This window comes from Orbilia oligospora (assembly GCF_000225545.1).
Source record: "Orbilia oligospora ATCC 24927 unplaced genomic scaffold scaffold00112, whole genome shotgun sequence".
Classification (NCBI taxonomy): domain Eukaryota; kingdom Fungi; phylum Ascomycota; class Orbiliomycetes; order Orbiliales; family Orbiliaceae; genus Orbilia; species Orbilia oligospora.
Window position 1 is genome coordinate 1 of NW_011645669.1, and position 27,978 is coordinate 27,978.

Consider the following 27,978-nt stretch of genomic DNA (forward strand, 5'->3'; position numbering starts at 1 on the left):
GAGAGAGAGAGAGAGTCGGACGAGGTTAGTGAAGTTGTGATGAGTGGTGGTGGTGGCGATGGAGATGTTGGTGGTTGAGGTTAAGAAGAGAAGACAACAAAGAGAAGAGAGAACAAGAAGCAGAAGAGAAGAAGAAGAAAGAAGAGAGGAAAGAAAGAAGGAAAGAAAGAAAGGAACTACTTTGAAGCTGACGATGAAATGGAACGAACTATACAACGGCACACTACTCGAATCCAATTGCGACTTCCTTAGCGACAACCTAGCTTACGAGAACTGTACCCAGGACAAAGTAGTACTTTGGTATTCAATTGAATCCGAATGATATCAATTAATATGACAGGTATACAATAAATATATGATATGATATTTTATCGAAAATAAGATAAAAAATAGAAAATTCTCGGGAAAACCAGGGAAGCTTTGGAAGACTAAAAAGTACAAGAATCGAAGAAAAGGAAAGAAAGAAAAGAAAAGAAAAGAAAAGAAAAGAAAGTCCAGATCGATGCAGGCCTTCAATTACTTAATTAGCTGTTAGCTGTTAGCTGTTAGCTGTTAACTAAATACTTAGTTAGTGGCATTGGTCCGAAACGAATTGGTGGAATGCAAATGCAAACAAGGTCCGCCTCATTATAGCATTTACATACTACCTTATATTATATTAGTACAGACTATAACTTAACTAACTAACACTCCGATCCTTCAAATGCACGCGCAAGCCTGTTATCTGTAAAGAAATTTAATTTAATTAGTTAGTTCTTCCGTGCATGTTCTGGCACATGTATGTATGTATGTACGTATGTCTTTCGTGCAGGAACATCGACATCTCGACGGTTTCCCATCAGATATCAATGCAATCCCATATATATATATATATATATATATATATATATATCACTCCAATGACTTATTTACTCTATTAATATAATACTTACTTAATAACTGTACAGTTAAGTCTTGATATTTGTTATTATATATCCGCTGTGACAAATGCAATATAATATAATGCAATACCTGCATGATATCATACGATGATACCCTTCGAAGCTTCGTCGAAACGCCGATGTTCGGTGGAGGACATCTCCGACAAACGTCTATATTTAAATAAAAATAAATCTAAGGATCTTTAATATATAATCGCATGCGAGGTACAATACATACATACAATCCGTGCAAGATCAGAAACTCAAAAAAATATTAAACCATGCAACCAACCGACAGGGAACCAGCTCGTCTATACAGACCTTATCACTTTCGGCCACTTTCCTTAAGGCCTTCAAATATGAAGATAAGTTTTCGCTAAAAAGTCCCCCCAACCAAAAAAGTCCGCCCTGTTTTGCTTTTCGCTTATTTAAGTATTTTATTAAAAATATTCGTTCGGTTCTGTAGCTCATCTTCGCTTGGCTCGTTCCAATCGACCTCTTTTTAGCCGGTTTATATTTATATTTGTAGATATTACTCTGTAAATATATCAAATCTCAACCAACAGCACCCCCAAAAGTCCGCACAGAACCCACAAATAATCCCCCTGCGAATACGCCAACCTCTCCAACCATCCCGTTCCATTATAACTACTCCGATTCAACTTCAAATCCGTCGTCCCTCCGATCCTGATCTCCCTCAACTTCAACCCAACCGTCTTCCTCACTACCTCTTTGATATCCAATATTATTTCTACTGGTGGTAACTCAGGGTATTCGTATACATCCTCCATCCGACTCATAACCCTTACTATCTCCCCTCTGACCCCGTCTCTTAATTCGTTCAATCGATATAATCCATCTCGAACTTCTTTCGTATGGATGTGTGTTAGTCTTGATAATAGCTTTCCCTCCCCTCCTCCCCCTCCACCATTAATACCAGAGATAGTATTGGTAGTATTCGTACCACCAACAACCCTCGTCCTCCCCATAACCTCCGCCACAAAACTAACCCCTCCACCCTTCCCGATCCCCTTCAAAACCTTCTTCTCAACTCCATACAACCCAACCACCAAATCCGCAATTCTAACCTTCGGACAATCCTCAATTCGTAAATATCTCAACCCGGAACAATTATCTATCAAATCCCTTAATAGATACTTATCAGCCAGGGTTCTACTCAGATCTATCGATGTATACATCGATAACGAAGGGAGTGATCTAGCTAGTATTGTAAGCGTGGTGTCGATTGATAAGTATCTATCTTTTTTTTTCTTCTTCTTATTATCTGTCTCTTTATTATCTCCCAAGATGTATTTTTTATCGATATTATTATCGTCAATATCATCATCACCATCCCCGCCAACAGGTGACAACGTCCGAGGACTTATATGACGACTCCGAACCGCAATCGTACTCGCAAAAACACTCGTAACGTTCTCCTCGTATCGACATTGTTCCAACGGTCGCGTCGGTGTATAAAACGATATCGCCCGCCAAGCTGCGTGTGAAGAAAGTAAATGTGCTCGGATCGTAAGCGATGTCGAGGAGAGACTTAGAAGGTCCAGGGTGTACAGGTAGGTTACGATGCAGTCCAGGATCGGGGGGATGAGGATTAGAGAGGTTATTGTGGGTGGGAGTGGGATGTATGGTGTTGTTGTCATCTTTTTTTTTATATTAATATTATTATTATATATACTTAAGTAAGTATATACTTATATAATATCGATGACTGTTTTTGATTATCTTGGAGATTGATTTGGAGATACTCGGATCGAAGGTGATATCGATGTAGATATCGATATTGGCGCGGTGGGTTTATAGATAGCCGGGTTCTACGGATGAGGTCCAACTATCGACGGAAAGCCGGTAAAAACGGTGCCATCTCGTTTCAATTGATAACTTCAGAGGTATATATATATATATATAAAATAAAAGAAGAAGAAAATGAAAAAGACGTAGCCTCGACAAAGAAGGCTGCAGCCGTACCGATTATAATTATTTTATCACGAAAAGAGAGAAAACGAACACTGCATTTCGTCATGAGATTAGCTCGACGAAACCACCCTTTTTTATGTAAACCTCTCTGGAGCTCCATCCATGTCATACCATATCGTACCATATCAAACCTAACCTGCGGTATCGGTTTAAAGATTACGCTAAAAAAGAACGGGAATGCCGGCCACTTTTACGTCCGGCCGGTAAAAAACCCAAACTACCTGCTAGTACATACTCTGAAAGGGAAGAAGGTGCGGGGGGTTGCAACCATGCAGGTCCGTTATCATGCATGAAAATTGTAAGAAATGGAAATGGAAAATGGAAAAAAAAGGCTGATGGTAACGCCAGTGTGAATCGAGATGATATGATAAACTACCCGACTACTACAATGGATTCTTCTAATTTGAAATTGAAATCGAAATTGAGAAAAGAAAGAAACGAATAAAAAAAAGCAAACGAGGATAATAGAGAAAAGGGAAGAAACAGCAAGGTCGCTCGAAAGAAAGAAAGAAAGAAAAAGAAGAAGTCAGAGGTATGTATAGTACACCAATCCAATCGGAAGTAAAAATCACCCAGGGCAGTCCTCAAGTACTGAAATAGTTATAAGAAGTGAAGGGACGCGAAAAAAAGAGTTATTATAATGACCCGCCTTCTCACTCGGAGACAGGTTAATCTTCACACACACACACACACATTCACAATAATAGAAAGAACCCTCTCCGGCGACCAGAAGTATATATAAAAAAAAAAAGTCAAATCCCGCTTTCTCCCAAAAGCTGATACTATGGGGAAATCAAGGCATTCGAATCTCTCTTTTTTTTCCCATAACCTCCGGCCCTCTCCATAATCTTCAATGTTGCAATTACAACCGTATATAGAAACCCCGAACCCCCCATTTAAATCCCATAAACTCCAGCCGACCCTTTACCTGAACTTGTTGAAAATAACCGCAATGATAAGTAGAACCAGCACCGTAATAATCGCAATAGTAATCATACGATTCGTCGCCATCCTAAACAATTTTTATCTCCATTTTAGCAACCCCTTCTTTTTAACAATCTTTAAAACCCCGCCTCCACATATAGGCGCGCTATGTCAGAGAAAAGGAAGGGAAATAAAACCTACCGCCTCGCCATCCCCCTCAACGTCTGCACGCTCTTATTAACATACCCCTCCCCCTCCAACAAATTCTCCCTAGCATGTAAAAGCGTACTCCTCTGACCGTACAGATCCCCCAAAATCCCCGCTCCGATATTCTCCGTCTCAGCAGCCAATCTCTGACTATTCTGTAACCTCTGACTACTCCTTTCCAATCTTTCGGTCCCGGACAATAACTGTTGTCGCTGTTCGTATACCGAATCTTGACCTTGTGGACCTTTACCGCCGTAGATGTTTTGACGGTCGGCTTCTGCGGCAGCGCGCTTGAGCGATTGTTTGGATTTATCAAGGTCGTGGTCGTAGTTTCGAACTCGCGGCGAGAATTTGGAACGGATGTTTGTGGGGATGTTTTGGACTTCTATGCGCATTTGTGAGATCTATCGCATGACCATTACCACGCACCCAGGACCCAATTTTAGAGATTAGTAATTTATTCTAGCTATTAAATGTCGGAAATATTGAGAAAAAAAAGTGGTGAAAAAAAAAAAAACATACAATTTCATCAGCTTCCTCTACTGCTCTCTGCGCCGCCCTGACGGCGGCCTTTTTCGGCTCTCCGGCAAGTTCGGCGATTTGCTCAAGCTTCTGGCTGATGTCGGCCTGTACCAGCTTAAAGTCCGCTTCATAGGAAGCGAAGAGCTCGGAGCCGGGTTCGGAATCTAGCACGCTGGCCATCTTTGTATAAATGCTTTGTCAGGGAGAGGTACGTATGTAGTCGTTTTGTTTGTGGGTAATGATATGGTTGGTGAAATGATAATCGAGAGGAGATAGGGAGAGAGAGAGAAGAAGAGAGTAAAGTGGGTTTGAAGGGGTTGACTATTTCTTGCGGATTTGAAGGTTGGTGATAAAGGGCAGCTGACGCAAGCTGGGGAGTCTGGGCGACTGTCAGGCACACACACACTGTACGGCAAGCGGTACGGGGTACAGTTTCGGCTTTAATTCTAAATTCCTATAATTGCTTCCGGGAGGGGGGGGGAAGTTGGTTACAAGTCTGCGACGGGAAAGGATTCGGAGGTTTTCTGATGTCGATGCGATGGAATAAGAATAAGAGTAAGAAGAAGAAGAGTAGAAGTGGCGGCGAGGATGATTGAGAGGTTTGGTTTGGCTTGGTTTGGTTGGAGGCAAAGACAGCAAGGAAAGATGGAAGGCAAAGAAGGGGAGGCTGATGCGGCTGGGCGGCTGTTAATTACTGCCAAACGACCAGCCAAATATGTCATCTTTGCATTCAATTCCCTAGAAAACATGACAAAACGTCTAACGCCTTCCCCTCGCTATTCCAAATGCATATCCAAAACGCTTGCGACCAGAACGTTATACAATAAAAATAAAAAAAAGAGGGCCAATTCGGTCAAAAGCAATCATAGCCATGGATCCATATTACATAAAAGCCAGCAAGCCAGTGAAGCTCTAAGCTCGAAGCTCTACTGATCCGCCGTTGCCATCATCGAATTGACCAACTCGTTCAATGGCCCCCAGTAGTCCCTTCCCTGATCCAACTTGAACTCCTTGACGAAAAGAACAAAATGCTTGAACGATGTATTCATGTGCTTATCCAATGCCAGCGCCCCAACAACCGGGAAATGATGACAGTAGATATGGGCATAGACACGGGCGAGACGTTTAAAGAATTGCACGATTAGGTTACGAAAATCCGGTGCGAATTCAACTCCTTCAATTAGTATTCTCTTAGCACAAAGGTTCCTCTTACTCCGTAAGGAGAAGGTAATATAGTATGAATTCTTACCATTGCGGGATGCGAATACTTGATCATCGTCGACATTCTTTTGAATCATCGTCATCAAGTGTTCGACATACTGACAAGCCGGCATCTTGGTCGGCTTTCGGTACTTCTCACCATCCTGCCACAGATACTCGAACTCGTCTGTTGCTTTCATCTCTGGGCATGTGATGGGCGTACAAAACTCGGAGACGGCCCCGAACTATTATCGTCCATCAGCTTCTTGACCCGCCACCACCTCAACTATGTAAAAAGGCTAGAGTCGCATACCAGCAGGTTGATCTGATTGTAGAAATCCACAACTATAAATCCGAAAGCTTCATGTTTAGCGACCGTAGTGATATATTGTAATTCTGCTGTAAGGTAACGTACTATTGAATGCCAACCATTCGTTCTCATCCTATTGTAACCATCCGAACGTTAGCATGCCACACTCTATCGAACACATAAAGCAAGTACATATAGTATTTTAGAATATATATCATACCTCTCCCTCAGGTAGCATAACAACCTTTCGCAGACTACCACTACCGAGTGTCGCCTGCGCATACTGTCGGAGATGGAAGCTTGTGACGCCCTGTCGCGCCTTGCTAGGTCGGAAAGCTGGTTTTCTGCGACGCCGGTACCTATGTTAGCGGGTGGACGACTTCTCTAACTGAAGGACGGGAACATACGTCGCCATTGTGGTTTGTTTGCACGAACGTGATGTATGAAGTATGTTGGTTTGTTGGTATGGACTACTGGCTGATAGAAGTATTGGCAGCTGGGTGAAGGTGGCAGTTGGTTAGTTGGTAGAGCTAGTGGCGGGGTGATTGAGTCGGGTTTGAAGGTGGGATGAATGCTGGTCGGCAAGTTGCTGCAGTAACCCGAAACAGTCGCAGTCGCATACCTATCAACACCACCACCACCACCACCACCACCACCACCACCACCACCATCGTGATCACTACTTGCAGTGCTACCTATTACCTACTACTTCTACTAGAGTACTAAGTCAAGTAGATATATTCTAGTTAAATCAAAGATGAAGATGGGGTTGATCATATTAAATTAAAGTAAAGGGTATCTTGATATTATCGAAGGGAAGTGTATGGTACATGTTGGTGATAGCTTAAGTAGCTTTAATACATAAAATATACATATCATCATAAATATTATACAGCAGAGGGGTCCGATAGAATGTTCATAACGTCATAACTACTATTAATATCATCCCATGCACTACGATTGGGGATCTGATTTGACCTCTTTCACCTTGTTCTTCCGTCTCTCTTTCTTCAGACGGTTCATCCTCGCCTTCTTCTCTCGATCTTCATCTTCAGTTCTCTTGTGAACAATCGCCTGAACGGCAGCCGTTGTCTCAGCTCTTTTCTTCTTATTCTTCTTCTTGATAGCATTCTTTGACTTCTTAGCCTCCGTTTCTTCTTTAGCTACCCGTCGTTTTCTCATTATTATCCGTCGTTTCTTGTTCGGTCTATGTCGTTTCCTCCCTTCCTTTATCGAAGACGTTGCCTGGAGAACAATCGTCGTCGCCGTCGCCGTCGATGCAGATACCATCCCGTTCTTCAGTTCCGAGACACCATCTTTCCCACCCAAAAGGCTCAACTTCATGACCCTCCATGACAACTCACACCCCGGCCATGACTTCTGACTTTCTTCCAAAACCTGTTCGCCGGAAACAGCAACATCACGAAACCTCGTGGCATGAAGTTCGTCTTCTTCTAACGGCGGGGTAAGATAGTAAGTAGTGGGTCTATGTGTCGCGTGAGCATTTTGGACGTCTTGCTCGGAGAAGTGTGGGACTTGGGGGATATCCGCCGTTAAGGATGCCGCTAGCAAAGCCTGTTGTTCCGGCGGCGGCGAGGCTGGCAGAATGTAACTTTGTACATTTGTAGCGGCAGTGTCGTCCTTTGTGGGAGCAAATAGTCGGAAAGAAACTTCGGCGGGATGTGGATTGGATGCTATCGAGATATCATCGTCTTCGGCTTCGGCTTCGTCTTCTTGTGCGGCTGAAGAGTCCCCGAGACTATATCCAAGGATCGAAGACCAGTCTACAGTTTGAACAGGTCTCTCTGGAGACTTCGGCGGGATGAGGTCCTCTCTCGATACACTGATACATTCGACCGGGGTGAAAAAAAAATTAGAAATTTTTTAGTATGAGATAGTAAGGTTTCAAGAACGACCAACGGAATATAGCGGCACCAGCCAGAACATCAGCCCCCCGTACGGCGGTAAGAAAAGTCACCTTTTAACGAGGAGAAGCACAAGTACAAGGCCAGGGGGTGAGAGGGAAAATAGATAGAGAGGATGTCGTGTGATGCGAAATATGACTTACATCTGGGTTTGGTTGATATCGAGCATCGTTGCATCCTTCGATAAAACACAGTCAGCGGGTGCACCGATCAGATAAACATGGAGAAAGAGATGAGATGGAGAAATAATGAAATACCGAAAACGTGGGCTCGGTGGGTTCTCCGATTCGTCTGGATTGCAGCTGCGGCCCTTTAAGTATTTAATCGATGTTGGAGACGTTCAAACCGAATTTGGGCGCATGATCGAATCTCGAATCGGGAACTTTTTAGTTGTCGTTAATGTTAACCAGTTGACCAGACTAAACTAGATCTCCCTGGCTTCCCGCGGGTGCAGCAGCAGCAGAAGTAAACCCCCACTCTACTCCCTTATATATCTACTTACCTATCGAGTAATATATTAGTTGGATATATCGTAAAAAGAGATCTATTCACAATATGTTGCTTGTAATACGAGAAGTGAATTGGCTGGTACGGTGCTGTGCTATGATGAAGATATGACACAGGGAACCCCGAACAGGGCAGGGTTTGGAGACTGGGCGCTGCAGCTTCCACGTAATTAACCTGCTGTTCAGGAACCACATCGTCAGATTTGATCCCATCCATCCCTCCTAATCCACCCACGCACACCATCCATTCGCATCATGAGCCTCTCGCTCTTCCTCAATCCAGTTTCCCCCCGTGTCAGTCCCACCACCGCCACCGAAGGTCCATGTACCCAGTACCGCTACTATTATTATAGTTACTCTGGCAGGAATAAGAAACATCTGCTGCTTACCTCCAACAATTGCGATTTACTCGCCCGATGATTCGTCCGTCGTCGGCAAGACACTCCTGTTCCTTCGACGTCCTGAGCCTAGCCAGCTAGAAGTACATGTACCTGCTTGGTCCCCACGCTCGCTATCAGAATTTTTAAAATTTTTTGGCATTCCCCGGCCAATCTCCTCGTTCTCGTTCTTGTCTTCCTGTCTTGCTCGTGTGACTGTTTCTGGTTTCTGGAACGATCAAAGTGCAGGCTGGTCGTTGGTCGTTGGTCGTTGGTAGATTAAAAATATTTAAATAAGCTCTCAGGATCCCTAAAAAGATCCTCCCCTCGTAAGGCTTCTTCCTCTTCTTCAACTTTTTTTTTTTTTTGTTTAACTTCCTGCCGATTTATTGCCGATTTCAAACGGCTAACTCTCGCAAACCAACAAAATAGGTTGGCAAACGTGTCCGGCCTCATTCCTTTTCGGACTCTTTCACACGCCGACGGCGACGACGACCCTCGTCGCTCTAAACCCGCAGAGTCCTACCAGCTTCAAGAGCTACCCAGGCCTGCCGAGGCCAACTCATCCGCCACCGCTGACACTCCTTTCGACTCTGACCGTGAGAAACGGCGGGAAGCCAAGTGGCTTAGATTTCTCGACATGAAGTTCAGTCACAGCGTTCAGTTTAATGCCGTTCCGGAATGGAGCTCAAATTACATTGCCTACTCCAATCTAAAGAAGCTGTAGGTTTTCTATATTTCCAGAAAAACACATTCTTTAAATTTTGATTGGATTGGCATGTAATTAATTCAAGGTACTTTGCTATGTAGTATATATACCCTCGAAAAGAAAGCCAACGAAGCCGCCCAACGAGCCGATGACGAAGAACACACTGCTCTCATCCAGGATGGCACAGACCCTGATCCGATCTTCAAACGTGCTCTCGACAATGAACTTCAAAAGATTGCTGATTTCTACCAATTGAAAGAGCTCGAACTCTACGCTGACCTCGACGAACTCATTCGCGATAAGGACGCTTATGTGAAGAACCAACTCGACGAACTGGGTGTTCCAGCCGAACTTGAAGGAAGCCAATTCATCAGCAAACGCCGTCGTTCAAACGCCGGAAATCCAGGTCCTGCCTCATCAAGCAGCCCGAGAGCACTTAGTCCCGTCAATGGCAGACACAAGGGCTTCCAATCCGACTCTGACTCCGAGAACTCCGAGGATGAGCTTATTAGCACAAGCACAGCGGATGTGAAACGGCGTAAACGAGGATCCACGGTTGGGACAATCGGTAGCAACGATCTTCTCTCTGCCACTCAATCGAAGGCAAAACGTCGTACCTCTCTCGTATACGATGAGTTTAATGAAGGCATCCTTACGGCTCTTTACGACGAACGTATCACTCTCAAAAAACGGACGATCAATCTTTATGTATCCATGGTCGAGCTCAAGTCATTCATTCAACTCAACAGAACAGGTTTTTCAAAGGCACTGAAAAAGTACGACAAGATTCTCAATCGGAACTTAAGAGATAAGTACATCTCGGCGTCCGTGGAATCGGCGTACGTTTTCAGAGATAAAACGGCGAAAGACTTGGGCAATGGAATCGCAAAGATTGAAGCCATATACGCTGAACTCATCACTAATGACGACACGGATACAGCGAAAAAAGAGCTGAGACTATACTTGAGAGAACATGTCGTTTGGGAGAGAAATACGGTTTGGAGGGAGATGATTGGTATTGAAAGAAAGGCGCAAGCTGCCAATTTGGGTATTAGACGAACACTCCTCGGCGCCGATGTTCCGGAAGAACGCACCCGACGCCAAGGAGACGAAGCACCGTCAGAGAAGACCGAAATCCGAACACCGTTAGGCACGATCACGTGCCCAAGATGGCTCATTAGTTCGAACTTCTTTACGTTGATTATAGCGACGGCAATATTTCTCGCAGTACTGTTTGCACCAATATTTGAGTCGCCAGAGCAAAGGGGTTGTTTTGCGATCCTGGTGTTTGCGTCTATACTATGGGCAACAGAGGTCATCCCACTGTTCGTAACGTCACTGATGATACCATTCCTTGTGGTTATCCTCAGAGTATGCCGAGAAGACGAGAAACCGCATGCCCGGTTGGACGCCAAAGATACAGCGAAATACATCTTCGCGGCCATGTGGACACCAGTCATCATGCTGCTGCTCGGCGGGTTTACAATCGCCGCAGCATTGAGCAAATACCATATTGCGAAATTAATGGCGACACAAGTGGTCAGTATGGCAGGGACGAGGCCTAGAACCGTGCTATTGACAAATATGTTCGTGGCAATGGTTGCCAGCATGTGGATCAGCAATGTTGCAGCGCCAGTGCTTTGCTATTCTCTTATTCAGGTACAGACCGTCCCATCTCAATTAATATATGTATGTACCCCATATACTAACAATTACCACAGCCAATGCTACGAAACCTCCCTGCAGAATCAAACATGAGCAAAGCCTTGATCCTCGGCATCGCCCTTGCCTCCAACGTCGGCGGCATGGCTTCTCCAATCGCCAGCCCTCAAAACATCATCGCTTTGAAAAACATGAAACCGGAACCAAGCTGGGGCGAATGGTTCGTTGTCGCCCTACCAGTCTCCATCCTCTCCATCTTCGCCATCTGGGCTATCCTCCTTGTTACCTTCAAACCAGGCCGTGGAACAAACATCGTCCCCATCAGACCCATCAAGGACAAATTCACAGGTGTTCAATACTTCATCTCCTTCGTAACCGTAGCCACCATCGTCCTTTGGTGCTTCGCCGGGAGTCTAGAAGCCGAATTTGGCGATATGGGCGTCATAGCCATCATCCCCATCGTAATGTTCTTCGGTAGCGGTATCCTAACCAAAGAAGACTTCAACAATTTCCTATGGACGATCATCATCCTCGCAGCCGGTGGGTTATCACTCGGAAAGGCTGTTAACTCATCAGGTCTCTTGCATACAATCGCTCGCCATATCCAACAAGTAACGAATACCATGAGTCTTTACGGTGTAGCCGTTACGTTCGCCGGGTTGATTCTTGTTATTGCGACGTTCATCAGTCATACTGTTGCTGCTTTGATTATTTTACCTATTGTGAGCCAGGTTGGTGCTCAGATGGAGGATCCGCATCCGAGGGTTTTGGTGATGGTTAGTGCTTTGATGTGTTCGGCTGCGATGGGTCTGCCGACTTCTGGGTTTCCGAATATGAGTATGTTCTCTCTCCCTCTCTATCTTCCCGCAGATATATGTCATATTACTCTTGATTACTAACGTACATAACTCTCAAAAATAGCCGCAATCATGATGGAAGACAACCAAACCGGCCAAAGGTACCTAAGGGTCACCCATTTCATCACCAGAGGTGTTCCGAGCAGCATTGCCGCTTTTATATTAGTCATAACAGTTGGTTACGGGTTGATGAGACTAGTAGGCTTTTAAAAAGCCAGGAGGAGAAGAAGAAGAACGAGAATAAGAAGAAAAGGGAAAAAATATGCTTACTTAGTTTGTCCAGAAACGAGACGGGTACATTTTTTCCCTTGGCCCTCTTTCTTTCCTTTCTTTCTTCTTTTCAAACTCTCGATTGTCATGGTCATTGTAGTTGTACATGTACATGCGCCTTTCGTTTTCCTTTCATCACTACCACCACCACCACCCTTCAGATCATATAACCTCCAAAGCCTTTTCTTTTGATTAGTACTTGCTTTCTCTCCCTTTCTTTCTTTCCTTCTTTTATTAATTTCTTTTAGCCAGCATAACCATCATTGGTAAGGAGTATCACAAACATACGAGTTGCATTTTCCCCTTTTCCTTTCCTTTCTACAAAAACGAACCAAAAAAAATACCCTTTTTTGTATAAACTGATAAGGGTAGAGAGAGAGAGAGGAGGGGGTAGATGCAAAGCTAGAGGTCCAAGCAAGCAAGCAGCGGAGTAAAAAAATCGAAAAAGAAGAACAGGAGCGCGAGCGAATTACATAACACAAACGTTTAAACACCCACCAGTTCGCCAGCTAGCTAGGCAGGGGAGTATACGTAACGGGGACACGCATGCATATCAATAGCTAATAATTATTTCTAATACTTATATATTTACGTATACCTCCCATATATAACATTTGGTTTACGAGAGATAATTCATATTATTATATATATTATTAAAACTGGGAAAACTACGGCATCCTCTTCCATATATTGGTATATTGATCCGATATATATATATATATAGATGTAATTCTTTCTTTGTTCTCCTTCCATTGCCATTTGCATTCGAATCCCCCTTCCGTCTTCTTAAAAATATAAAAAAAGGGCCGTAAGTTTAAGCTTATGTGGAAGCCCCTCTCAAAGATGCAGGTGCTCAAAAGCCAAGCAGGTTGATAACCGCCTACCTACCTCCCTACCCGCTAGCTATACAAAGTAATATACTGCTTCCGCCCTTTTGTCACAATATAGCCAATGTGTATTACCCCCTAGAATAAGAAAAAGAGAACCAAAAAAAAAAGCCTTATTCAAAAGAAAAAAAAGGTTATTCCAGATACCCCCACCATCTCTCCCAATCCATTCCATGATCCTCCAATCCAAGTTTCAAAAGACCAAAAAAAAGGGGGGGTGAATCATTTAGGATGATTCGCATACAATACATCTATTTCAGCCACAACATCCACAATCCTCTTCTCCTTCTCTTTATCAATCTTTTTCAGCGCATCATCAATAGTCCTTCGAGCCTCAAAGTCATGCACTTTTGCCCAAAAGCCCCTCTTCCCAGTCGCCATCAATGTCCCAAGCGCCATCATAGCTCTGTATAGGGCCTCTGTATCACTAAACATATCTATTCGCCTGAGCAGAGGCCGTAACAAGCAGATTGACCTCTGTTCGGAGGTCATGTCTTTCTGTTTCGAATAGTAGACAGCGAAACTGTTGTTTTAGAAGATTCCACGTTAGTAAAAAGAACAGCGTCACCTCTCTCAGACAGAGAAGGAAAAAATTAAAAGAAAGAAGAGGGTATCTTACTTCAAAGATAATGTGTCCGCAGAAATAAGCGCCAACCTATTCTTACTACCGTCCACCGCCGTTCCAACACGTTCCATAATATCAACTGCCTTAGATCCAGTAACGTACTCTAAACCCTCAGCATGGTGAAACAAATTTACCAAAACTCGTGATCCGAAGGTCACATGGCTGGGAGACGCAGAGTCGAAGCATCTAGTCGCATCCAAAAAATCGAGTAAATCCTCATCTTGAAGGACAACAGCGGGACTGTATCTTGCCAAGGTTCGAAGAAGATCTAGTGCAGCAAGATTTCGAACACCTTCCCATTCAGTAATGATCTTGTTCAACAGCGCAAGTCCATTCTTGACAGCAGCGGACCCCTTAGCTGAAGCCGATGTTGGTGCCGACGGTTTCGCCAAAAACCCGGTCAATGCTTTCAGGGTTTCTATATCCTCATCGTTCAAGGACTTTTCTTTCTGCCCCAGGGAAAGGAAGTGTGCGTTATGTTCAAGAATCTTCTTGGTTGCCGCCTCGAGATTCACATTAGCGATATCGAGATATGTCTTCCATGGAAGCAATTTTGGAGGTTCTGGTGGTGGAGGTGGTGGTTGATTAAGCTCATCACCAGGACGGTATCTATTTTCAATACCGAACGGATCTGCGCTGGCCGGTAACTGTGGCTGCTGTGAGGTACCTATTTGAGTTCCTCTCGTGTTCTGAACGATAAAGTTGGCCGTCTACAGAAGACACCTGTTAGTGAGTATACCCCAAATAAGATAGAAACTGAAACTCACAGTATCCAAATACGACATTGGCAACTCATTCCTCTCCAAAAAAATTCTTGCTGCATCCCATGGATTCTGTGCCGCATTAAACGGCAACTTCTTTGGTGGCTGCCCTTCCTCGAAATCGACGTCAAAGACATAATCGTAAAATTGACCCTCGTACTCAACCTTCCTTCCACTACTAACAGCGGACGCAACGACGCCAACTTGTTCCCATGTGGTCTCAGAGGATGACCACTGGTATGCTTCGATATTGCCATCGTTATTGATATGGATTTTCTGTATTCATTGGAATATATATCAGAACAAAACTGCCTCGTGAATATTCGCAGGGCTACCATACCTCTCCGTTATGCTTTCCAGGACGGCCGAGGGCGGACATTCCAGGTAGGGATGCTTTATCAATATCCATAGTGTCCTCAGCAATTGTAAGGTTCGCAATGGCCTCGGAATACGCCTTAAGTCCACAAATTAGTACCCAGATTCCAATTTATATAACGTAGAAGTTTCGGAAATACCTTCAATGTCTCTTCGTCTGCTTGTCTCTCAGGCTCCCTCGACCAAACCCTCAAAACTCCGTCGCTGGCTCCTGTAATTAGGTCCCCATTGGGACTGGCCGAAACACACCAGACACTTATACAAGGGTGGGAGATTGATTGTAAACATTGTGCCTCTATAGTCGTCATATACCCGTCAGCAGCAAGCTCGCAGATTATGGTTTAAGATAGAAAAGGCCCACATACTTCTCCAAACTTTCAAAGTCCTATCTTCACCACACGATGCCCATTCTCCGTTTGGCAGAACCGTGACAGAGTAGATATACGCATTATGAGCGTAGACCGTTTCGATTTCCCTTCCCTCTGCGGACCAGGACTTAATGACCCTAAATATCACTTATTGTAAGTAAATGCCCCAGAATCCACACGGAAACGTCTCAAAACGCACCCATCATTTCCACAGCTAATGAACGCCCCGTCCTTCTCATCATTCAACTTGTGGATCCCCCTAACTGGCTGAGTATGCGCCTGCACCGATCTATAAAGTTTATTCTCTCGATACCATCTAATCTTCCCATCCGCACATCCTGTGATGAATTCTGTATCCGAAACCGCCATGACAGCCCATACAGCAGCCGTATGTCCTTCAAGAACGTACTTCTTCTCCCAATTTTGCCACACGATAGCGGTTTTATCCCAACTACCACTAATAATAGTAGTTCCGTGGACATCAAGGGAGCAGACATTCCCCGAATGCCCGATCAAGAGGTATGCAGCATCGGGACCAAGATATCCAGGTGGTCGAACGTCAATTAAGGATTCTTGTCCAGCGCTGATAATTAGCCCTTTTGGATGGTCGGCATCGGGTTTCATATAGGCAAGACAGTTGACAAATCCCTGGGCATTGGAGTTTATGGTATCGACGAAAGTCGACGTGGTTGTGGATGGTGGGTTGGGCGCATCATCCTCAGCTGTAGTTTCAGACGTTTGTGGAGGATCTGTTTTGTCCTTATTATCCTCCCCTCCAACCAAGGGACTCCATATTCGGACAGTTGCATCACGAGAACAGGAGATGATAGTGGCGGGGTCAACGAATAGGACATCTTTGACCTTTACATCGAGTTAAGAGGTTACTGTTAGTCCAATTTTACTCCAGAAGTAAAGGTACAAATAAATTTGTGAGCTTCCTACATCTTCATTATGCCCGACAAGCGTCTGGGAGAGCTTAAAAGGCAGGTCTTTCGCCATGACTGTGGTGGGATGTTGGAGCTAGGATGGGCGTGGGGTTATCGATAACGGGCGCCAGATACAAATGGAATACGGTTGTAGTGGAGAGTAGAGATATTATGTCGAAGAATAAGAAGATATTGACGCGTGAATATGAGTCTCGAGAAGCTGGAGGGTGGAAGGATGAAGTGATTAGATCCTTGAGGTTCTGCTACTTGGTTATAGTAGCAGGGGTGAATGAGGTCGGAGCAAGCCTCCAAGCTGTAGCATTACGTGCCAACCGAATCCGTATTTACGAAGCTTCCAGGCAATAAATGACCTAGCTAACTTGGTGTTTAGCGGGCTGCTGCGTGACAAAGCAGCTCTCACGCAACAACCCAGGCCAACCTGGGTTTCTACCACATTCCATTTACAACGGGACTTCAACAAACACAATTCACATTTCTCTCTTTCTCTCTTCGTTACAAGAAGAATTACAAAAGCTATATAATACTAGAAGTAGTAGGACCAGGAACGGCGATGTATCGTCTTCAGCACGATTAGACGGTAGGGGAATACTAATATGAAGAAATGTGGTAGAAAAGTAAAAAAAAGGAAGAAGAGGGTCTGGTATAAAAATGATAAGAAAGAAAAGACGTAGGCAAGGAACAAAGAAGGGCTTCGGGTACAGGACCAAGGAGCAAGCGCTTTATATTCCAGCTCACAACATGCTCTTTGGTTCAAAAAGAAGGCTGGTAGCAAGATCTTACCAAAAAAAGAGCAGTCTATATAAATAGGTACCTTTTTCTAGTATTCAATCATGTATTAACGCCGCTTCTCTGCTTCAATAGTAATAGCCGTTCGTGTTCGTCTTGAGGTGGGTGGTCAATAGCGCTAAAAGATGATAAAGAGGTATCAAAGGAAACGATCTAATGACCATTTGCATCATCCGGGATTCCTTCTTCCAACTCCTTCTGTTCACGGGCCAATCTCGCCTCACTACACCATAAAATTAGTCTTCAACTTCCAACAATTAGAATTTGGGATATTGGGGTATGCGTACATTTCTTTGAGCTGGGATTCACGGGCAAGCAACTCCTGTCTCCTCTCATTGATTTCACGTTGAACCTTAAGCTCAATCTCCCTCAACTTCTCTTCCTCACGACGCAGCTGCTCCTCCTTCAACCTCACGGACTGGCTAGCAAGGTCCTCAGGATTCATTGTACTATCCTCCGCAGCACCGCCATCGACAGACTTGGAAAGTTTCTCCGTTCTGTAATTTTCGTAGAGGAAATCGTGGGTGATTTCTTTGAGATCAGCCAGATGCGAGTGTAGTAGAGCTGACCTAATAGCCAAGAAATCCGAGTGTCGTGGGTTCTCAACTTCGACAATACCCCATGGGTATTGTCTAGCACGGACTTTGCGGCCGCCGACTTCGACGATATCTTCGCTACCGACGATAGCGAATGGCATAAGCCCACGCAATTCGGCGTTCTCCTCAACGGTATCTTCGTCGTCCTCTTCAACGTCGTAGGGGAAGTTGTAGACAGGGATGCGGTAGTGCTCAATATCCTCCATGATGAGCTTCTTGGACTCCGCAAGCTCAGAGGGGGTCAACGAGTCGGCCTTGCCAATGACTGGGATGACATTGACGCGTGGAGAGAGCCTCTTCATTAGTTCGATATCGAGTTCACGGAGGCTAACAAATAGTTAATACCATAATCATTTCTCATCGAAACCCCCGGGGAAATATCTTACCCATGGCCTGTAGGAGTGATAAAGTAGAGAAGAGCATGCACACGGTTATCGCGGAACCTTGGGTTACGCTTGATACGAGACTCTTCAGCGAGAATATGGTCGTATTGTCGTTCAAGGTACCCAACAATCTCGGAGAAGCTGTAAAGACACAAACACTCAGCCGTCAGTCCATTTTTATCCAATGGAAGAGTATATATTATACGACAGAAGCGTACCTGGCCTCGTTATCGATCAGGTCGCCGAACCCGGGGGTATCGACGATGGTAAGGGAAATACGAGTTCCCTCCTCGTCCAACTCTGGTATTTCAATTGGGGGGTTAGTTTAAGCTCGAATCTGAACCGCAACCCTGTGTAATGAAACAAAATGGAGAAGTATACTAGAAGGGGGAAGAAAAGCACAAAAGGGTACAAATAACGCGTCCAAAAAGCGAGAGGGAACGCACCAACAGTAACAGGCTTGATACGAACGCCTTCTTCTTGATGAGCTGAGGTTGGGTCATCGCACTCCTTGCTCGATAGGACCTTCTGGCCACAAAGGGTGTTGACGAATGTAGTTCGGCCTAGACAATTAGTAGAACAAAGATATATCAGCTACCATTCCGTCCATTGAAGATATACAGGCGATGACTCGGGATGCTAACCTGTCCCTGAGGCACCGCATACCATCAAGCAGAACTGGATTCCCTTTTTGATGTTCTTCTTCTTTCGGGTCTGTGGAGAACGACGCGCAATTAGTTAGTGAGCTCATGTCACGCGAATTTGTACTGGGGATTGGCTTATTAGAACAGAACTTGAGAACGTACGGCGCTTAGACCAGACATGTTGACGGTGTTGATGTGGATGAAGATGACTGTAGAATGAAGATAGACTGCTGGTTAATCGCTGGATGTCCCCTGAAATTATAGTAGGTTTCCCCGACTGGTAAACTATAGCTCCGGTTCGCTTACAATTGGGGTGATAAAGGATCGTTTAAGTATCAATATCGGGAAGGAGGACGTGGATTGAAGGGGTCCAGACAGCGACGATGGAACGATGGAGCGTCTTGGTCACAATTGTCGATGGGGGATGGGTGGTGATGAGGAGAAGGAAGGTGGTGTTGATGGGGAATTTGGTAGTTGAGAGGCTTTGAGATTAGAGCTGCCCCGTTGTCGCCAATTAAGGGGAAAACTGAGCAGCGAGCAGCCCAAACCAAACCAAACCACACCAAATTCGACACAGCCGAAAACATTAAACACCAGACGACTGAACCCTGCCATTGCCAGCCGAATTCAGGGGCCAGAGTGCTAGCCAATTACTGAGGTCCATGCACTCGGACCTGACTTCACTAATATAATTTTCTACTCCTCGACTCCGGACATTACGTATTGGTGTGTAGGTATGAATTTACGCATTAGCATATCTCACACGCTGTTTGAGGGAGTAGTTATGGTAGATCTCGCATGTTTCTCTGCCCCCACCCCGCATCCGGAGTCCGTGACATTTGTATTGCATTGTCCAGTTCACGACCTCTAGCTCTTATCACAATACATCTAGAGTACTTTGTATTTGCTACTACGGGGTGGCCAGAGAGACACACATACCGCTCCGCTCTAAGGTGACTACTGCCAAAGACCGTACGGTTGAGCTGTGTATTTCCACTATATCAAGTCGGGATTCGTTAGTATCACCTACGCGACATGTAATACCAAAAGAAGACTAAATCAAAACTCACCAACTTGATAGTCCCGTCTTCAGATCCAGTCGCATAAAGATTCCCATCTGGCGAAAAGCTAGCAGACCAAATATGTCCATGGTGGCCCTTGTTCACCTCTGAAAAGCAAAATTATTAGCATCATCTTCCATTCTGATGGATCTTGCTATCACATGTCCCATTGCTCACCTAGTTCTTTCCCAGAATCAAAATCATATACCCTAACCCAAGTATCCTGACTGCCTCCCGTGACAAACTTCCTGGTTGGTGCATCGAGTGTCACAGTCGCACAATCGTATTCTGTTTTGACGCTCTTCAACAGCCCTCCAGACACCCCATCGAAGAAGTATACCGACTTTCCAGCCGATACATTCAATATCTTCCCATCAGTTGAGAATTCACAGCTGGCAAGGGGTTCGTCGACCATGTATGCAGACACAATATCCCTCTTTCGCACATCCCACCATCGAATATATTTGTCCTCGGAACCGGAGACGACAATGTTAGGGTTCGCCCCCGACCATGACACCGTTCTGATAGTTCCATTGTGTGCACCAGGGCCAATCTCTGTAGCGTCAGGCTTATTCAAATCGTATATCCTCAGCTTCTTCTCCGGCCCTCCGGTGGATATCTGGGTGTCGTCCGGAGAGAAAGTCACACATCTCACGATATGGTTGTGCTGCAGCGTTTGCAATGTCTCGCCAGTGAATGCATCCCAGATTTTTCTATATCAAAAATATTTTCAGTATATTTTCCCATAAGAGAAATTATCATGGCACCTCACGCTGAAAAATCCGCGGATGCAGTAGCTGCCAAATGAGCATTGCGAGAAAGTCTAGCCTGCCACACAGCACCCTTGTGGCCAATGAAAGTCCCAATCCTAAAGACGTCGATCCCACATTAGCTCCTTGGAACACAAAATAAGGTCCCAAAGGAACACTAACCAATCGCCAGTAATACCATCACGTAGCATTGGATTGCCATCTATCAGTTAAGTTAGCTGCCGTTCGACGTGTCCAAAAACTTCAGGTGATATAGATGGTATATATACCTTTACAAGCAGAAATAAGAAAGTAGTTATCATCAACAAATTGAGAGAATGATAGATGTGTGACAGGTCTTGAATGCCCGTGACAAGTCAAAGGAACGATACGTGCAGTAGCTAGACATCAAAATAGTTAGTTAACGGTATTATATCAGGGTCTCCAGGCCTTAGAACCTACATGTCGTCTGAACCGGACTCGGCGACTTTTGCGGTGTAGGATACTGATCCGCAGACATGTTGAAATATCAAATCAGAAAGAAATAAAGAAAAGAGAAATTATAGAGAAAGAACAAAAAAAATAAAAGAAATTTTAATTCGAGCGGGAGTAACGATAGCCAGCTATATCGGGGACAGTATAGGTTTTGAATATAACGTTCGTGAAAACCGATTGTAGGCGTGAATATTAGAAGACAGTAGATTCGTAGGAGCGAGTAGGATTGGTTTTCGCAGCAGATATATAGGAGAGGATCGATCCGTTATGTAAAGGGCGGATTGTAGGAGATTTGATACTTGGTCGTGTGGAGACAGCGCCACGCCAGATGGAGGGGTTGCGGGGTCCGCAAGCTATCGGCCAAAAGCTGGACGAGATTTGAAGTTTCGAGATTGATATTAATAATAATAAGGGGTCTTCGATCTAAGAGATTCGTGACGTCGTGAAATATATTCGTGAGAGGTTATCGTAGGAGATATAGAAAATCGAAAGCTTTGATGTTCGATATATGGAGAAATAAGTATGTATGTTTGAGAACTGTACAGCCTACAGCTTTCTCGCCAGTTAGAACAATGCACACCGCGGTACCGAGTCAAACCGAAAAGGGAAAACACTATGACGCGAGAGAAAAGGAAAGATTGGTAACAACGAAGAGGAAAGACAGTTGAGAAAAGTCAGGATTGAAAGTCGCAGACCGGAAGTGAGGGGTTTCAAGTGCTGTCAAGTTATGGAAATGTAACCTTTAACTCACCCTGAGGACTGGATTTAGGCAGATGGGTGCGCTAGCTTCAGCTATTCAGTCACCTTGCAGCAGCAGATGGCCCACAATTGCAGGACTTGGTCGAAAGGGATCCCTGGAGCAGCAGTTTTCGTTCCAAAAAAGAGCGAGGAATTGCAGGAATATTCGAAATAATGATGGCGGTGGTATGTCGGAAAGAGTGGGAAGACGAAATGATTGAGCTAAAATGTAATCGGATACGAAAAGCTGGGGGTATATTATAGCACCGGTATGCTATAATATAATATCAAGGATCTTGTAAGTAAATAAGTAGGAAGTACTGAAGTAGCTAGAATATATACTAGTTTTGTGGGTGGATTGCGAGAGATGGTGGCGAGATGGTTGGAGAGAGAAGGGAGAAGAAACCTTCGATGGAAAGCGAGCGATCAAAATTCGAAAAAAAATACCCGGCCAAATATGATAAATAATAAATAGAATCGATATAAGTTGCGATGTATCGTTTAAAAAAAAAAAAAAAAAAAGACTGGGATAGCTGAGCACACGAACTATTATACTTGGGTAGGTAGGAGAGGTAAGAAAAACTATTGTTTCTAAAGCAAAATTACAGCGGCAGCAGCAATGGATTAACGGGGTCGGTGAGAGTAGGATCGATATTCGTCGATGGAAAAACGAAGGAAGATCAAAAAAGAGCTCGAGCTCAAGGCGGGGCAGAAAAACGTCGCTGTACACCAACCTGGCGCCAAGCATCGTGACAAGAGCCAACTTTTAAACGACAGATGCAAATGACGACCATACCAGCCGCGGTCATGCAAAGAATGACAAGGGCCTTAATTCTACAGTGCTGCGGTCACACCAGATCTCGTGACTGCCTGGCAACTTCGCCGGTTTTGTGGGTTCGGGCCGGGAGCGGGCTCGAACATCCGTGCGGATATATCAATTGCAATTCCAAAGTTTTATACGTACTTAAGTATATTATTCGTCTCCAAAACCACAATAGATATACATTCCAAACGCCTCTAACGCTCTTTCTATGCAATGTATGCGCGGGTATGCCACTGGAGGGGCCCGGGGATATATGAAATAAAAATCACACCTAGCTTCGGCTGCTATATAGCTATAGTTACTTCCCCGCTAACCGCTTCATCCTCTCCTCCGCAGCCCTAGCTCTTCTCTCCCGCTCTAGCCTTCTTTTCGCCTCTTCGCTCAAGCCTTTAGTTTCTTCCTCCCTCGCATTTGTAGCAGCGTTGGTTCCCAATACCTCGGCCAAGCTCTTCCCGCCTTTGCTTGCTGCCGAAGAACTGCTGCCAGTATCAGGCATATTCCTTAACCTTGCAGTTTCCTTATCCCTTCTGTCCTTCTCCTCAGCATCCTTCGCCGTCTTTTCACGCTCTGTAGCTTCGTCATACTCTTTCCGTGAAATCGAGGACCCTACTCCAAGCAATTCCCAGTCGAACCTATCTTCTCCAAGCTCCTGTCGGGCCACCCGAAATATCTCACGGGTGGCTTTATCACCAGCGAGATCGTAGGGCGTCTTCCCCGCCGAATTCTTGACCGTAGGATCTGCAGACTCCTTATTCCCATTAGGTGCCTTTGTAAGCAGTGCTAGCACAATTGTTGGATGTGATTGTGACGCTGCTAGATGTAGTAAGGTGGGTGTATGGTGGTTGGTAGGTGTAAAATAATACGTAAATGGTAACTTATTCGAATTCAAGTATGTAATTATCGCCGGTGCTTTCGACCGACGGAGCAATGTTGTTAACGTTGTCGTATGTTGTAATTTCAATGCTTCTTCCTTCGAAGGCTTCAGCTTTGCGACAGGTGCCTTAGGCGTAGGTGCCGACGATGTAGCTGCCACAGGTGCAGCGGTAACCGTCTCATCAATTTTCGATACCTTTAACCTCGTAACCTCCACAAAACATCTCATAAGTTCGCTCTGCGTCGCCCGTCTCGTCGTAAATGGAAACCCTCGTATTCTCTTATCTGTCGACCTGATGACCGGGCTATCACCACCAAACAATGTTTTCCGATTACTTGTCCCCGTAGCACGAATAAACAATAAACTCGAAGAATCAAGCATCTCCTTCCAATTCCCCAACAATTCTCTTATATCTGCCGTTAGAGCAGCTTCATTGTACCTACGGAGGGAGCTACCGGCACTGTGGGCCGTGCCTTTGGAATTGTCGTTTGCAGATTGTGAACCACCCTGCTTTCGACGGGTCGTGTAACGATGGAACGTCTTATGTGCAAGTACCACAGCTTCTCTCTCGACCACCCCAGAGCGTTTTACCAATTTCGGAATAAGTGATACTATCATAGCCGCAAAATGCCCACCACCGATCATACATAGGAAAACGTGGGGATCCGAAGCTGTAGGAAGAGCCGTTGTCGTTTGTGTCTGTAGGGTAGGAAGTATTTGGGTGACTTCGCTCTCTTCTGTGGAATCCGGCAGGATTGCTCGGTATACTCCAACGTATGTAGACTCTGGGAGCATTGGCGACGACATCCATATTATCGGAGTTCTCGGCTTTCTGGGTGAATCCTCTCCGAGTTCCTCGGCAGCTTTTATTGTAGCCTTCTTTCGTAGCAAAGTCGCCAGTGGATCCGAGGACTGTTCATCCTCTGTCGATGAGCTTTCAGAGCCTGATATCGATTCGTCCAGTGCTAGAAATACCATCAATACCCAGTCAAAACACTAACACCCAGGTGGTTAAGTAAATACCTTCGATCATCTTCTCAAATTCTATTTCAGACACTGGCGGCTCTTTCCTAATTTTTCTCTTCATATTGAACCTGTGAACATCCGACCTAGCATGCGACCTCTGTTCCTGTACTGTCTTGCTCTTGACTCCACACAGTGTACAAGACATCCCAGAAGTCGGATCCGGCTCTTTCAAAAACTCTTTAAGCTTTTCATCTTCCGTCGTTTCCAAGGGTTCTGATATAGGCGTAATATCCTGTCCAGACCCCTTCACCACAAGCGACTTTAACAACTCTCTTGGTATATCAAATGCTATAACCCTCCGAAGTTAGCTTCCAACTTTTCCAATAGTAAATTCGTAACTACACACCATACAACGGCCGCTTCAACAAGTCGTCTGCTTGCGCAGCAGGGGTAGACGGCGGAGGTGGGGCGGCCATCTCGAGATTCGTAGGTATTCTTCAGCGGTAGGACTAGCGATGATGAAGATGATGAGGGCGATAAAGATGGAAGTGAAGAGGAAGAGGACAAAGGAAAAGGGTTTTATGGCGGCTTGGAGCGGCTGGTGTGAATCGTTATGGGTCATATCATTGTGCGAGACATTGAAGCGAAGAGCGTGGGAACCAGGGTGCTATGACGCATAGAAGTTGAGTTCAACACCAAGCTAAGACCTTCTAAAATGATTTGATTCGAGATCATGACCTAGGAATGCCTGAAATAAAAGCGGGTAGCGGACAGGGCTTAGATGAGGAGTTTAATTTTATATTCGAGTGGTATCCACTACTTCCATAATTATTGTTGACTTTGTATTGCATTGTCTCGAGTCTTGGAAGAATTCGAGGTTATCGATATCTCCAAGTGTACACTTATGGTTCCACGAAACAGGGATTTGTAAATACAACATCTACAACGCACGAACGCCAGTCCCTCAAGCCTTGCAATCAGTCTGCTGTCTATGATCTCGATTAAGAAAAGAAGGAATATTGGGATCTTGTCTTCTCTATGTTTTAAGCTCACTGCCAATATGTTCCAGTATCCTAGATTCAAGAGAAGCATCATATGAACTTCATGCTTTCTAAATCTCTCCAAAAAAACTAATATATAATACAAACCGACCTGCATATTACGTAACAATACATATCCTAACGTCAGAACCTATAGCTATTTTCCCACAAATGTCTGCGGTACGAGCCATCACCATCTGACGGAAATAAAAAAAAAAGTTGTATCGTAGACGCCGGTTTGACGATCAGCCACAGGTGTTTCGTCACGATTTCGGTATCAAACTCGAAATACCGTAATTCTAGCTAACCCACCATATAGTAATACACTTAACTATCGCTTGCATGCGGGGTATAGTATATCGGTATCTACCGGTACGTACCATTAAATCGCTAGCAAACTCCCCAGAAAGACAAGAGCAAGAAGAATAGATCTTCGATAAATGTTGTAATAGGGAACCCACAAACCCCATAGTTTTGTCGATCAGTGGAGTTCGTCTGCTAGAATCCTGGTAGCGGTTCTTACTAATGTGTTTGGGACGCAGGTGACTTTCGAACTAAGATATTAATGGAGAATACAATGTATGTTCTTTTTACTCTCGCTGCGCAATTGAAGGATCGTGGGTACGTCTTGATTAAAATTGTGGTCTAGGTTGTTAGATTTGAGTGGTTATGTATGGCGCCATTGGAAGGGTTATAAGTACACGATAGTAGCATAACCCCTCATGTTCTTTGAATAACTAGCGCTGTATACGTAGTCAGCATCCTTCAACCACAGACATCAATGAATCATCTATCAGTACATCATAGCACCCATAATCCCAAATATCCTACTTACCACGATATTTACCTAAAGCATGATCTATTCGATCCTAAGCTGGTTTCCTCGCTATCTCTTCCCAGAAGCCCAAGCCGATAGCAGTGGCAGGATCGAGGAATTTCCCATACAAATCACAGACAAAGTCATAGTCCCGAAATACGCCTTAGATATCCTAGGAACGAAATCATTCATCAAACCGGCAGAATATCACATCATCTACCAGTGGGTTAGAATAGGCCTCCAGACAGATGACGAGCGGATTGTTTCTGAATCATTAAGAGCGATTGAGGAATCTGCACATCCTAGAATCACTGATACTGAAATAGACGGATTACCTACCGCTCAGAAGGCATACTAATAGACCTACGCCATTGAACTTTGGATTAAACCTCAGAGCCCTCTGTTTTGACTGAGCTGAGAGGCAGAACTTAGCTATACCTAGAAGCAGGACTGCACTTGTGTTGCATTCTTCCCAGCTGCGACACCATACAACACCATCACCAACACAGCCAAATCCACCAAATCCTCAATCCTTACGCGACTTCCTCGCTCCATCTCTCCCAAAAACCCTTTCCCAGTCATGAACCAAATCCGCTCAACCCTCGCCCTAACACGGCAAGAAATCGACAATGGCATTCCCGACTCCGCCTCCTGGCATAAAGACTACCGTCACACTGCCTACGTTTTCATCGGCGGTCTTCCCTACGAACTCTCAGAAGGTGATATAATCGCCATCTTCTCACAATACGGTGAACCCGTACACCTCCACCTCGCGCGCGATAAGGATACTGGTAAAAGCAGAGGGTTCGGATGGCTAAAGTATGAAGATCAAAGGAGTACGAATTTAGCGGTGGATAATTTGACCGGGGCTGTTGTACTGGGAAGAACGATTCGAGTCGATCATGCCGAGTATAAACATAAGGAAGGTGATGGGGCAGAGGAGGCATTCCAAGGGTTGAAGATCGGAAAGGAAGGGAGGAGTGGTGGAAATGATGAGGAAGATGAAAGGAGGAGTAAACGAATGAGGAGAGAGGAGAGCGAGGATGAGGATGAGAATGGTGGATTGGACCCTGAAGAGGTCGCTGAGAGAAGGCGGGAGGATCGCGAACTTGCGAAGTTGGAAAGAGATCACGATGACGATGACCCGATGAAGGATTATCTAATACGGGAAAAGAAAAAGGAGATCGAAGAGGCAAGGGCTGGACGAGAGGCGCGGAAACCCTCAAGGAGAAGGGACAAAAAGAGTTCATCAGATCATCGCTCAAGGCGGCATAATAGAGATGATAGGGACGAAAGTGGTGGTGGTGGTGAGAAGGATAGACATAGACATCGGTCACATCGCAGCCACAGAGACAGAGGCCGGGATGATGAAGGTGACGATAGACGCAAGCATCATCGAGACAGAGGTCATGACAAGCCCCGAGACAGGGATGATAAAGATAGAGATCCTCAGGAAACAAGAAAAGATCGCGAACGGGGAGAAAGTCCCAGTGACGATAACAGGCAAAGGCGACGTCGCGATGATGAAGATGAGGATAGACGCCGTCGCCGTCGAGATGATGACCGGCATCGAGAGAAGGATCGCAGATATCGAGATGACGACACCCGGGATCACAGGAAACGTCGCGACTCACGGGAGAGATCCAAATCGCGATAAGC

At 45.0% G+C, this 27,978-nt stretch overlaps 11 protein-coding genes across 11 annotated transcripts; 3 read left to right on the plus strand and 8 right to left on the minus strand.

Moving 5' to 3' along the window:
* Positions 1-1,468: 1,468 nt before the first annotated feature.
* AOL_s00112g1 (uncharacterized protein) lies at positions 1,469-2,581 on the minus strand (the record flags this gene model as incomplete). The annotated part of the gene is made up of 1 exon (XM_011127031.1): positions 1,469-2,581. One exon carries the CDS (start codon positions 2,579-2,581, stop codon positions 1,469-1,471), a length of 1,113 nt encoding a protein of 370 aa, XP_011125333.1.
* Positions 2,582-3,839: 1,258 nt separating this feature from the next.
* On the minus strand, positions 3,840-4,748 carry AOL_s00112g2 (uncharacterized protein; the record flags this gene model as incomplete). The annotated part of the gene is made up of 3 exons (XM_011127032.1): positions 3,840-3,927; positions 4,041-4,450; positions 4,569-4,748. The coding sequence occupies 3 exons, from the start codon at positions 4,746-4,748 to the stop codon at positions 3,840-3,842; spliced, it is 678 nt and encodes a 225-aa protein (XP_011125334.1).
* Positions 4,749-5,494: 746 nt separating this feature from the next.
* On the minus strand, positions 5,495-6,493 carry AOL_s00112g3 (uncharacterized protein; the record flags this gene model as incomplete). Its single annotated transcript, XM_011127033.1, has 6 exons — positions 5,495-5,742; positions 5,818-6,013; positions 6,082-6,113; positions 6,184-6,211; positions 6,299-6,422; positions 6,486-6,493. The coding sequence occupies 6 exons, from the start codon at positions 6,491-6,493 to the stop codon at positions 5,495-5,497; spliced, it is 636 nt and encodes a 211-aa protein (XP_011125335.1).
* A 539-nt stretch (positions 6,494-7,032) lies between these two features.
* On the minus strand, positions 7,033-8,172 carry AOL_s00112g4 (uncharacterized protein; the record flags this gene model as incomplete). The annotated part of the gene is made up of 2 exons (XM_011127034.1): positions 7,033-7,921; positions 8,147-8,172. The coding sequence occupies 2 exons, from the start codon at positions 8,170-8,172 to the stop codon at positions 7,033-7,035; spliced, it is 915 nt and encodes a 304-aa protein (XP_011125336.1).
* Positions 8,173-8,223: 51 nt separating this feature from the next.
* Positions 8,224-12,324, plus strand: AOL_s00112g5 (uncharacterized protein; the record flags this gene model as incomplete). The annotated part of the gene is made up of 5 exons (XM_011127035.1): positions 8,224-8,276; positions 9,319-9,609; positions 9,697-11,254; positions 11,317-12,094; positions 12,179-12,324. The coding sequence occupies 5 exons, from the start codon at positions 8,224-8,226 to the stop codon at positions 12,322-12,324; spliced, it is 2,826 nt and encodes a 941-aa protein (XP_011125337.1).
* A 1,169-nt stretch (positions 12,325-13,493) lies between these two features.
* Positions 13,494-16,399, minus strand: AOL_s00112g6 (uncharacterized protein; the record flags this gene model as incomplete). Its single annotated transcript, XM_011127036.1, has 8 exons — positions 13,494-13,794; positions 13,891-14,606; positions 14,664-14,933; positions 14,998-15,111; positions 15,173-15,327; positions 15,398-15,537; positions 15,600-16,261; positions 16,343-16,399. The coding sequence occupies 8 exons, from the start codon at positions 16,397-16,399 to the stop codon at positions 13,494-13,496; spliced, it is 2,415 nt and encodes an 804-aa protein (XP_011125338.1).
* Positions 16,400-17,286: 887 nt separating this feature from the next.
* On the minus strand, positions 17,287-18,936 carry AOL_s00112g7 (uncharacterized protein; the record flags this gene model as incomplete). The annotated part of the gene is made up of 7 exons (XM_011127037.1): positions 17,287-17,356; positions 17,421-18,056; positions 18,116-18,253; positions 18,331-18,412; positions 18,559-18,675; positions 18,757-18,826; positions 18,919-18,936. 7 exons carry the CDS (start codon positions 18,934-18,936, stop codon positions 17,287-17,289), a joined length of 1,131 nt encoding a protein of 376 aa, XP_011125339.1.
* Positions 18,937-19,713: 777 nt separating this feature from the next.
* AOL_s00112g8 (uncharacterized protein) lies at positions 19,714-21,086 on the minus strand (the record flags this gene model as incomplete). The annotated part of the gene is made up of 7 exons (XM_011127038.1): positions 19,714-19,752; positions 19,827-19,924; positions 19,995-20,530; positions 20,590-20,685; positions 20,750-20,789; positions 20,857-20,967; positions 21,029-21,086. 7 exons carry the CDS (start codon positions 21,084-21,086, stop codon positions 19,714-19,716), a joined length of 978 nt encoding a protein of 325 aa, XP_011125340.1.
* A 1,834-nt stretch (positions 21,087-22,920) lies between these two features.
* On the minus strand, positions 22,921-24,474 carry AOL_s00112g9 (uncharacterized protein; the record flags this gene model as incomplete). Its single annotated transcript, XM_011127039.1, has 1 exon — positions 22,921-24,474. One exon carries the CDS (start codon positions 24,472-24,474, stop codon positions 22,921-22,923), a length of 1,554 nt encoding a protein of 517 aa, XP_011125341.1.
* A 1,882-nt stretch (positions 24,475-26,356) lies between these two features.
* On the plus strand, positions 26,357-26,677 carry AOL_s00112g10 (uncharacterized protein; the record flags this gene model as incomplete). Its single annotated transcript, XM_011127040.1, has 1 exon — positions 26,357-26,677. The coding sequence occupies one exon, from the start codon at positions 26,357-26,359 to the stop codon at positions 26,675-26,677; it is 321 nt and encodes a 106-aa protein (XP_011125342.1).
* Positions 26,678-26,899: 222 nt separating this feature from the next.
* AOL_s00112g11 (uncharacterized protein) lies at positions 26,900-27,976 on the plus strand (the record flags this gene model as incomplete). Its single annotated transcript, XM_011127041.1, has 1 exon — positions 26,900-27,976. One exon carries the CDS (start codon positions 26,900-26,902, stop codon positions 27,974-27,976), a length of 1,077 nt encoding a protein of 358 aa, XP_011125343.1.
* Between the last annotated feature and the right edge of the window lie 2 nt (positions 27,977-27,978).